Below are 11465 nucleotides of genomic sequence, written 5' to 3' on the forward strand. Positions count from 1 at the left end.
CATCCATTTCAATTCCAAGTCCAAGTTCCCAGGTCTGGGCTCCTTAAAGTCAGATGAAGCCTCATTCACACCACCCTCAGTGACCAACCCACCACCCACCATAGCCTGATGGAGTCTGGCAATCAAGGGTGCTCTTGTTCCCTGGAAGAAGAAATTCAAGGGTGAAATGGACATAGTCCCATATCCTGTTTCCTCCCACCTATGCCAAGATGTAAAAAGGGATCTCACCTAGCTGCTCTGGAGAAGACAGCCACCTGCATAGGGGTGGAAAGAATGAGGGATGACTGCTGTTTGAATGAATAGTGTGGAAGTATATTCTGGAATTTGTAGAATCCCACCAGCGGGAACACTTGTGCACTACTATCTCGCCATCATTTATCTTTCACTGGCATCTTGATTCCCTAAGCCTTAGAAGTCACCCAACAGCGCTCAGTTTCAATCCCATGAGTGAAGGCCTCTTCAGTCCACCTGCTCACTGATCCCTAATTCCACCCAGTGATTCTCTATATTATGTCTTCAACCTCACCTCAAATGCTCTATGCCTCACAGTACTCCCCAGTGTCAGCCACCCATAGGAGTAAAAGGAGACTCCAACTTCCTCCCAAGCCGTATTTCCCAAGTCGTTTCTCTTAAGCTTCCTCCCCATCACATTTAACCCACAATTCACAACAGAGAAGTCCTGTATCCCGCAGAACCCAGACTACCTTACTCTTCCTGCATGCTGAGGATTCGCAGAAGGACATTGTACACATCCTGTTCCATGTAGCCCTGTTAAGTGGCAAGAAAGAAGTATACGGAAATGAAAAACAGAAAATGGGGATTCAGCCAAGGGAAAGTTCTGCAGTGTGAAAGATGCTATTTACATATGCCCTCACTACAGAGTCTCTCTGAGTCCATAGCACTTAGCAACAACAATCACTTATAGTACTTCACTTCTTCATGGTAGTTTTGTTGTTGTTAAGTGTCACGAGTTGGTTTTTGACTCAGAACGATTCTGTATAGTTTCTGAGGCTTTCCATTTTTTTGCAGGAGCAGAAAGTCTCATCTTTCCCCCTCGGTGGTTTCCTTATCTTTTTTTAAAAAGATAATGTCTTTCTTCAGATTCCTGGGAGGGTTACAATTGTAATAAAAAGCAAAGCACCTGGTACAGAACAGGTGTTGGATTCTTTTTGATTATTATTATTCGTAATCAATGAGGAAGCGATTCACTTCTTCTTCCTTGGTGAGGGATAAGTTGGCCCAGGAAAAAAGGCTTTATTTAAAAAAAAAAAAAAAAAAAAAAGGAGGGCAAACACTTTTCTTCCAATGCATTCATGCATAACCTCTCTTGAGATCCAACCACCTAACACTGGCACATCTAAAATCCAGCTCCCGGAGGAATGGCCAGTGTGTCCAGATAAGACACTGGATCCAAATACAATAGTTAAATGCCGTGGAGTTTGTTCTGACTCAAAGCAGCCCTGTACAGAGTTTCCGAAGCTATAAGTCCTTACGGGAGCAGAAAGCCTCATCTTTCTCCCGCGGAACCGCTGGTAGTTTCAAACAAGCTGACCTTGAAGTTAGCAGCCTGACTTGTAACCACTATGCTACCAGAGACATATAATACCTTCAGGCAAATGCTCTGTCTCTGCCTCCCCCGAAACTCCACCATGCTCACCCGAGCAGCATTCAGCAGATGACTCCTATAGGTAGAGATGACCTCTTCATGGTTCTTCTGAGAATCCTGGAAATGAGCATCAATGGAAGGTCATAGAGTCACCTTTCCCACACTCATCCAGATCCCATAAGCATAAGAACAATAAGGAGAAACAGTAAGGTGACCTGGTACAGCTTGGCCCACTGGGCCCTGTAATTCCCAGAATCTCTTCCACATACACATCACCACCATCATCCACCTTTTCTCTAGCAACTCCTGTTTCCTTGAAGGCTAAAACATACCTGTAGCTGTAGGGCAAGGCGAGCATTTTCTCCACGAACTGCCAGAACCTCCTCTGAAAGCTGCTCTAGTTTCTTCAATAATTCCTTGATCTGAGGCCAAAAGGAGACAGAAAACAATGAGACACGCCCCCCCATCCCAAATCGTACGTACACCCAGGGTCACAGTCAACTTGCTTTGATACTTTTGTATGCATTATTATTTCAAAGACTCAAAACAACTCTCTGAGTTGTTTAATCAAATCCATTTTGTAGACAAGGCGCCTAAATCAAAAGCATACAGCTAATAAGTGATGAAATTATGCTTTGCGCCAAGATCTCTTTGATCCAGGGTCTATGTTGTTAACTTTGGCTAGATCCTAACTTACTTCTGAGTTAGGATGATGAGCCCATGGGGTTTGTGAGACAGGCACAAATGCAACTAATGGTAACCAGCAGCAATAGCAATAGTGGGTAGTAGGAATGATAATAAAAACTACTTTTTATTATGGTGAGTCAAATTCTGAATATTTAAAACAGAATTTCTTAATTTAATATTCACCCCGAAAACAAACCCACTGCCATCCAGTTGATTCCAACTTATAACACCCCTATAGGACAGAGTAGAACTGCCCGCAATAGGGTTCCTAAGGCTGTAAATCCTTATAGAAGAAGACTGTCATAGCTTTCCCTCCTCAGAGCAGCTGAACTGCTGAGCTTTACAGTTACCTACAAAGCACTTAAACACTGTGCTACCAAAGTTCCTAATCTTCATAACAACCCCTACTATCACTCCCATTTTCAAGATGAGAAAACTGAGCTTTAGAGGTGTTAAATAACCTGCCCAAGATTAGACAATCAGTAAATGTCTGAAACTGAAATTCTGAGTCCAGAGACCACATTACTAACCACTACACTATATATTTTCTTTTGACCATACATCTACTTTCATCTTCTCCTTCAACTCCCTTTAGCACAAAATTCTTCCTTTCTGTAATTAGTACCCCCAGACACTAATTCCTATTCAGTATAACATTCCTTCTTTGTTATTCACTCTCTTCCTGGTATAAGGGACCTGTTAGGGAATAGGGCTGCTAACTGCAAGGTCAGCAGTTCAAATCCACTAGTTTCTCCCTGGGAGAAAGATGAGGCATTCTGCTCCTATAAAGATTTAGTCTTGAAAACACTACAGGGTTGCTGTGAGTTGAAACCAATCTGTCTGCATACAGCAGCAGCAGTCCTGGTATGGCTCTGTAAGATAAGTACTAGACTGATAAAGGCAAAATTGGTGGTTCAAACCCACCAGCCCCTCCTTGGAAACCTTATACAGGGTTGCTATGAGTTGGAACCAAATAAAGGACAACAACAGACTACACAAAACTTATACTTCTTATATTTTTAAATCAGTCTAAACTTAATCATGTATACACATTCTGAATTCATTCATTTCACAGGTAGTTCTCAAATTACTAAATTAATTTTTAAGCTGATTATTTGGAATTCATATACCATATTTCACAGGAGAAGTGCTGTAAATAGATTCACATTCACTTTTTAGAGCATCCATTGGGTGAATTCAGGTATCTTATTACAGTAGATGGAATCCTGATATGGATAAACGCTAGACCACAAGGTTGGTTTGAATCACAAGGTCGGTGGTTCAAACTCACCAGCCACTCCTTGGAAATGCTATACAGGGTTGCTATGAGTTGGAACCAACTTGTTGGCACTTAACAACAATAACATTACAGTGGATGGCCTCCTGGTGTGGTGCTGTAGGATAAGCACTGGACTGCAAACCATAAGGTCAGCAGTTCAGACCCACCAGCTGCTCCTCAGAAACCCTATACAGGGTTGTTATGAGTCAGAACCAACTCGACGACACTTAACAACAATATTATAGTAGATACCATATACAGAAGTATTTGCTAACAGCAATCTTTTGTTGATACGTAGAACTCACCTTGATTTAAGTGGGAGAAATGGAGAGGACCACAGTAGTCTAATCTACTTTTTTGACCCATCATTCCCTTAGATACCTCCTCAGAAACTCAGCAACACCTCGTCACTCACCATACTACTATATCTCTTCCCAGGAAAATACATTTTAAAAAACCCCACCACCATCCAGTCCATTTGGAATGATAGGGCTTATTGTTAAGTGTTGTGGAGTCAGTTCTGACTCATAGTGTGACCCTGTATAGGGTTTCCAAGAAGCGGCTGGTAAGTTTGAACTGTCGACCTGTGGTTCAAACCAACCTTGCAGTCTACGTTTGTTGTTGTTGTTAGGTGCCATCGAGTTGATACCGACTCATAGTGACCCTATAGGTTTACTAGGCTGTAAATCTTTACCAGAAGCAGAAAGTCTCAATTTTCTCCCAAGGAGTAGCTGATGGGTTTGAACTGCAGACCTTGGAGTTAGCAGTCCAGTGCTTATTCTACAACACCACCAGAGCTCCTTGGAAGAATACACTGTTGTTTGTTAAGTGCAGTGAGTCAGTTCCAACTCATAACTATCTTGTATAAGGAAGCTGTAAATATTTGCAAAAGCAGAAAGCCTTATCTTTCTCCCAAGTAGCGTTGGTGGGCTCCAACCACTGACCTTGTGGTTTGCAGTCCATTGCTTATCCTACAGAGCCACAGTACTCCCTGGAGAATACGCTGTTAAGTTGTTAAAGCTGGTGAGTCACTTTCAACCCATAGTGACTCTGTATAGGGCTTCTGAGGAACAGTTGATGGATTTGAACTGCCAACCTTGTGGTTAGTAGTCCAGTGCTTATCCTACAGCATCACACCAGGGCTCTTTGTTGTTAATTACCGAAGAGTCGATTCCGACTCATAGCGACTATTTATAGGGTTTCCAAGGAGTGGTTGGTGAGTTTGAAATACAGACCTTGTGGTTTAAACTGACCTTTTGGTCCAGTGCTTTATCCCACAGTGCCACACCAGGACTCTAGTGAAGTAAATATACTTATAAACCATAATACTCCACTTCTGGTACCTCTGACCACACTGCTTCTGAGTCCTAAGTCCCAAAATTTAGTACTTAGCCCTTTCTCTCTTTTATTTATGCCCTACTTCACCTCCAGTCTCAACTTCAAAACGCTCAGGCCCAGGAGAACACAGTGATGTCTCTGCAAATGATTGGCAGCCAGTGTGGGGGGTATGCATCTAATCCACAGGTGGATTCAGAAACACAGAACCCTTCCCCAGTACTTTCCCAGCGGCCTTGTCTGCTCACCTTGGCTTCCTTGCTCCTGCAAGCCTCAATGAGATGCTCCATCTTCTGCTTGAGCTGCTCTGCCGACTTCTCGAACTGCTCTGAGCGCCTGCGCATCTCGCCAGCCTGGCGCTCCTGTTCTGTGACCCGCACAGCCAGGTCCCCGCTCCGGCGGCGCTCCTCCGCCACCGCCTCCCGGAGCCGAGCCATTTCCCGACAGGCTGTGTTATATTTTTCTAGCAGGGCCTTCAGCTCCTGGCCCCAAGCCTGAGCCTGGGCTACCAGGGATCCCCGAGTTTTCTCGTGCTGCCGCAGGCTGGCAGCCTCCCGAGCCCTAAGCTCGGTCACTTCCTCGGTGGCCTGGTAGAGCAGTTTCTTCAGCTTGCCGATCTCCTGGCTCTTCCCACTCATCGTGGCCTGAACGGCCCGCAGCTCTACCTCCAGCTTGCCCAGATCTTGCTCCAGAGCAGCCACTTGAGGGGATGCTGGGACCACTGAGGAGATCTCTAGTCCCCCACACTGGGCCGGGGTTCCCCGCAGCTGCTGTTTTTCCTCCTCCAGCCGAGCCAGCATCTGCTGGGCCTCCCGGTGCCTTTCCACCAGGGTGCTGATGCAGGCCTGCAGATCCTCCAGGGGCTCGGCTGCGATGCTCCTCCGGGCGCTGCCCTTGCCTACGATGTCTGGGGGCAGGCAATCCCACAACCCTCTGAGACCACTGCTTTGGGACGCTAGACGCTTCCGCAACTTCTCTGTGGCCTCCTTCTCCATGGCCAGTTCATCTGTCAGCAGCCCCACACTTCGTCGCAACTGCTGTAGCTGGACCTGTGCCTCTGGCTTGGGCACAAACTCCCGATGTAGCCGCTGACTCAAGGACTGTAGCTCACCCTGTAACCGCTGTCGCTCCCGTCCCAGCTCCCCCAACTCCTCTAGTAAGTTACTGTTGCTCAGCTTCAGGGCTGACACCTCTTTCTCCAGCTGTACCTTTGGCAGGCCTCCTCCTGGGGCCTGCTCCCCTCCAGGTGCTCCTAATGGCTCTCCTCGGGTCCCAGGGCCTTTTTTCTCCTTCCCTTCATCCTCTTTGGTGATGGTCCCTGGGGTTGCCTTTGGGGTTTCCTCTCTGGGTTCCTGGACAGGGCTCTCAGGCTTCACCTGTAGTCCTGCCTTTGCTCTATCCAACCTCACCAGCACCTGCTCCAACCTGGCTTCCATCTTCTCCCAGGCAGCTGCAACAGCCTCAGCCTGGGGAGTCCCCAAGGCCCCCTCCAGGACTGGTCTTGACAAAGCTCCCCGGGCTGCATCCTTTTCTCGCCATACAGCAGCCAGCTCCTCCCTTAGTTGTAACAGGAGCTGGTTCATGGCTGCTGGGCCCACTGGTTCAGCCTCTGTGCCTGCTGGTTCAGCCCCTGGGGTCTGAGGCCTTTCCTTCTGGTCAGCACACAGTTGGTCAATATGATTGGGATCAAGGGTCTCACCCCCACTGGTGGATACTTGCTGTCCCATAGCCTTCCCAGCAGTCTCAAACCTTGGGCTTTGTGGTAGCCCCTCTTCTTCTAGTTGAGACCTTCCATGGGCTTCATACTGGATTTCTCTTGAGGGTGAATCTTGGGTCTTCTTGGGAGTTAATGTTGGATTTGCTGCGGCTACCTGGTGTTGCTTCTTTAGCTCTTGTATGCGCTCAGCCAGCAAGTCTAGTGGACAACCCTGCTCCATGCCATCCCCACCAGATCGGAGACTATAACCTTGCCTTTCTGAAGCTCCAGGCTCTTGAGATAGGAAAAGCCCCAACTCCTGCACTTGCTCTCGAATCTGGTTCTCCAGGTCCAAGTAGGCTGCAGCTTGACTCTTACACTCTTCTGTCTTTTGCACTAGCTCTTGTTTCAACTGAGAAACTTTCCTCTGCTCCTCTTCAAACTTCCACTTCCACTCCTCTGAACTCAGATCTTCATCCTCCTCTTCCTCCTGCTCTTCTTCGGGCTCTGCTCTCCATGAGCTCTTAGGTGGAGAGCCCACCTGAGGCTCAGATGACGAGGCCTAGGTACAGAAGAGAACAATGAGGTGTAGTCATGCAGTTAGCATAACCTAGAAGGACCTTTCTTCTCTTCCCCTGTCTTGCTGCCCCAAGGTCCAATGCCTGGGAGATGTCCTAGTTGTATAGCCTGGGGTGGGTCAGAAGCAAAAGGTGGAAGGGCTTGGGGTTTTACCTGGGATGCAAGATCTGGGTGTTGAACTAGTCCCTGACCTGTAAGAAGAGACACAGGGAAAATGAGAGAGGAGACAGGTCCTGTGTTGTGTGCTTCTAATCTACACTCTGAATTTAGAATTTCTCCATATAATACTCATCGATACACATGACTTCTTGGTACCTGTAATTGTCCAGAAACTCTGATTTTCTATCCCAGAGATTTCTTTTTCTTTTTCACTCACTCATTTAATTTATTGTTGTTGTTAAGTGCCACTAAGTCAGTTCCAACTCATAGTGACCATGTATAGGATTTCCAAGGCTTTTTACATCTTCATGGGAGCAGAAAGCCTCATCTTTCTCATTTATTGGGCACCTATTATGTGCCAATTACTGCTATAGGGGACTCGTGGTGTAGTGCTGTAGGAGAAGCACTGGACTGTGAACCACAAGGTCCACGGTTCAAACCCACCAGCTGCTCCTCAGAAAACCTATGCAGGGTTGCTATGAGTCAGAAATGATTTGACGGCACTTAACTACTGCTATAGGCATTGGGATTTCAATGGTAAACCAAACAGAAATGGCTTATGATCTGCGAGGTTTCCAGTCTAGCAAAGGAGAGAAATATTGACCAGCAAATCACACAAGTAGATTTAAAAAAAAAAATTACAATAAATGCTAGCAATAACACCAGCCAGACAGAGTTGTCCTCAGTGAGAGACAAGGTTGCATTAAGGAATTTTGTGACATTGCCTTTGGGAATTCGGAATCATCTCATAACAGTAGCAATAAATAAGTAAATTCTCAAATAAGGTGACAATTATTTTTCATCTAGAATATGTCCATGAAACAAATGGGATTCTAAGAAACTTCTTTGAGTGTAAGACTATGGAAGAGAAACCTGAAGTTACAACAGGGAATTGGCTATACCTCCCCGCCGCCGCCTCTTCATGGCCTGTCGTAGCAGCCTCCATAGTGCCTTGTCCTGTGTGCGCAGAGCATAATGCAAAGCATCGTTCCCCATTCTGTCCACTGGCCCTGCATCCGCTCCATGGCTCAGGAGAAGCTCAGCCACTTCAGCACTGCCTCTCTCACAGGCCAGGATCAGAGCGGATCTGTGAGTTAGGACAAATGTGAGATTTCCCCTATGCAACTCAGGAATCTTTGTTCCAGAAATTCTATTCACAGGTTCAGTTCTTATTTAGTGAAATCAGGAAAACAACAGACCAACATCATCAGCCAATGACAAAGTATTAGATGACAAAACATTCAAAAAATATTCCTTGGAGCCCCAGCAGTCTAAAAGCCAGGGGCCAACTGGAAAGCTTCCATTTTTCTCTGCTTTATATATTGAAGAATCCCTGGTGGCACTGCGGGTTAAGCATCAGGCTGCTATCTGAAAGGTTGGTGGTTTGACTCCACCAACCTCTGCAGGAGAAAAATGAGGCAGTCTGCTTTTGTAAAAACTAACAGCCTCAGAAACTCTATGGAGCAGTTCTACTGTGTCACACCATACAGAATTGACTTGATGGTTGTGAGTTTGAAGTTCTGCATTTATTTTATTGTTAGAAAAAATGATTCCATTGTTTATTTGAAAACCAGTAAAGCCAATGGGTCCAAAGAGATCCATTTTATTTCTGAGACTATGTATGCTAGGAGATGGTGATGACAGCGAAACTGAAAAGTATAAACTGAAAAGTTATATGGAAAACTCCCCAAGAATAAAACAGCAAAGCAGTAGGCAGAGCTCTTGTAAATCACTAACTAGTAGGAAGGAAGGAGGCCCCCAAAACTCAGAGATGAAACTACTTATTCCTTAATATAGATAGACTTTGTGTTATAGCACTTTATTGTGCTTTGCAGAAGTTGTCTTTTTTTTTTTTTAACAAATAGAGGGCTTGTGGCAAGCCTATGTTGAGCAGTACCATTTTTTAACAGCATATGGTCACTTTGTGTCTCTGTGTCATATTCTGGTCACTCTCGAAGTATTTCAAACTTCTTCATAATGTTATTGTATACTTAATATGTTACTCTGTAGTATAAACATCATTTGTATATGCACTGGGAAAGCGAACAATTCGTGTGACTTGCTTTATTGAGATATTATTCACTGTATTGCAGTGGTCTGGAACCTGCTATGTCTCTGAAATGTGTCTGTACACACATACACATTTTTCCCATTGCTCTTAGTCTAAATTGCTCAAGACCTGGAAATTGGAATGAGAAGATGGGGAGGGCTCACTTGTCATCCTTGTCTGTGACATTAACTCGGGCACCTCTCTGCAGCAGTTGGGAGCAAATAGCTGCATGACCACCCAGCGATGCAATCATCAGTGGTGTCCGACCATCCTGTACAGAGTGTGGGAAGGGGCTTATGAGAAGCAAGGGAGAGCCAGAGTGATATAATCCTACCAATTCCCCTTTCCCCACACCTCTCCAGAAAAAAGGCCAAATCCTGTGACTACATACTCCCTTTCAGAGGGTAGAAATCCTCCAGAAGAAAAGACCTAGCAGCCCCTCTATGAGAAAGAAGAGGAGAAGTTGGGGAAAGAAGAGGAGGAGGATTGTATCTAGCCCCTGGTCACAGAATTTGGCCAATCAACCCAGAGAGATCAGCAGCACAACCCAACTACCTATCTAGCACTCACATTATCCAGAACATCCAGGAAGGCTTCATGGTCACACAACAGGAGCACGCTTGAGGCACAGCCAGAGGAGGCTGGAAAGGTTGAGGGATGAATAGGTTAAGGTAGAAGCAGGAAGACCACCTGCTCAGACCATGAACCAGCATCCCCTCTGACAGCAGTCAACTCTGGCCTGCCTTTCCCACCAAATATCATTATCCCCTCCTACTTCCCACCTTACAGCCTCCTCTGCAATCCTGTTCCAGCCAGTCCCCTGGTACACACCTGCCCAGTGCAATGGACTACGGTTTTCTGCATCCACGGCATCTTCATTGGCACCATGCTGCAAACAGTCACAAAAGGAAGCAGCATGGAGCTTGGTGCTAACATTCCCATCCCACACCCCCTGTTGAGTCATCAACTTCCATGTAATGTGGGAAGAGGTAGGAGGACCATGACGCTTGGGAAAGCCAACTCTGAGACAATTCTAGTCCACTGCTTGCAGCTTATGGGTAGTCCTAAAGTTTAGGCACAGTCCTAAACCTAGGGCCTAAGAAAAATCAGACTATAAGTAAATAAATACATTAGGTCAAATGACACCTGAGTCCATGGCTAATACTTTAAGATCATAATTGGGAAACTTGGAAAGGGCTGGGAAGAACAAAAGGATAGTCAGTTGACCAATGACCTATTAGAGCTGTTGTTGTTGCTGTTAAGTGTGAACAAGTCAGTTCCGACTCACAGTGACTCATAGAGTTTCTGAGGCTATCAATCTTTGTGGAAGCAATAGCTCCATCTTTCTCCCGCAGAGTAACTGGTGGGCTCGAACCACCAAACTTGTGGTTCACTCTCCAGTGATTATCGTATTAGTCTATACCTTCTTACTTTTGAGAGTTTAGTTATAAGTTACCCACATGTTTGTGTGTAATGCACATGTATGTTTATCCTCTGTGCTGCTAAATAATAAACTCTTCAAAAGCAGACTGTAGGACTTTAGTTTCATTTGAAAGAACCCTGGTGATGCAGTGGGCTAAGTGTTGGGCTGCTAACCGAAAGGTCAGCTGTTTGAACCTACCACCCACTTCAAAGGAGAAAGATGAGGCACTCTGCTTCCATAAAGATTCACAGTCTTGGAAACCCTACAGAGAGAGCAGTTCTACTCTGTCCTGCAAGGTTGTTATGAGTCAGAGTGGACTCAACAGCAGTGGGTTGGGTTTGGTCTGGGTGGTGCAAACAGTTAGGGGCTTGATTATTAGCTGAAAGTTTGGCAGTGCAAATGGCAGGCCTAGTGATCTTCTTCCAAAAGGTCATAGCCTGGGAAACCCTATGGGGCTACCATGAGTCAGACTAGACTAGACCACTAACAATAACAACAGCTCTCCTTCCACCTGTGCATCATCACAGAAGCAGTTCTTGGCAATAGCTTAGCACAGGGTTGTTGTTGTTGTTATGTGCCGTGGAGTCGGTTCTGACTCATAGTGACCCTGTACAGGGTTTCCGAGGCTGTAAATCTTTACTGGTACAGAGC

The 11465-nt window shown here is 45.8% G+C and overlaps 1 protein-coding gene across 1 annotated transcript in view; it reads right to left on the reverse strand.

Annotated features, from left to right (window-relative positions):
* Positions 1 to 705: 705 nt before the first annotated feature.
* The window catches only part of ANKRD35 (ankyrin repeat domain 35), a 20291-nt gene continuing 9531 nt past the window's right edge, over positions 706 to 11465 (reverse strand). The window contains exons 5-13 of the mRNA XM_006861326.1: positions 10223 to 10280; positions 9962 to 10032; positions 9556 to 9662; positions 8244 to 8428; positions 7336 to 7373; positions 5156 to 7165; positions 1939 to 2028; positions 1658 to 1723; positions 706 to 768 (exon numbers count right to left, since the gene is read on the reverse strand). Coding sequence (XP_006861388.1) covers positions 706 to 768; positions 1658 to 1723; positions 1939 to 2028; positions 5156 to 7165; positions 7336 to 7373; positions 8244 to 8428; positions 9556 to 9662; positions 9962 to 10032; positions 10223 to 10280 — 2688 coding nt within the window. The remainder of the gene's footprint in view (positions 769 to 1657; positions 1724 to 1938; positions 2029 to 5155; positions 7166 to 7335; positions 7374 to 8243; positions 8429 to 9555; positions 9663 to 9961; positions 10033 to 10222; positions 10281 to 11465) is intronic.

Source organism: Chrysochloris asiatica, unplaced genomic scaffold, assembly GCF_000296735.1.
Source record: "Chrysochloris asiatica unplaced genomic scaffold, ChrAsi1.0 scaffold00042, whole genome shotgun sequence".
Taxonomy (NCBI): domain Eukaryota; kingdom Metazoa; phylum Chordata; class Mammalia; order Afrosoricida; family Chrysochloridae; genus Chrysochloris; species Chrysochloris asiatica.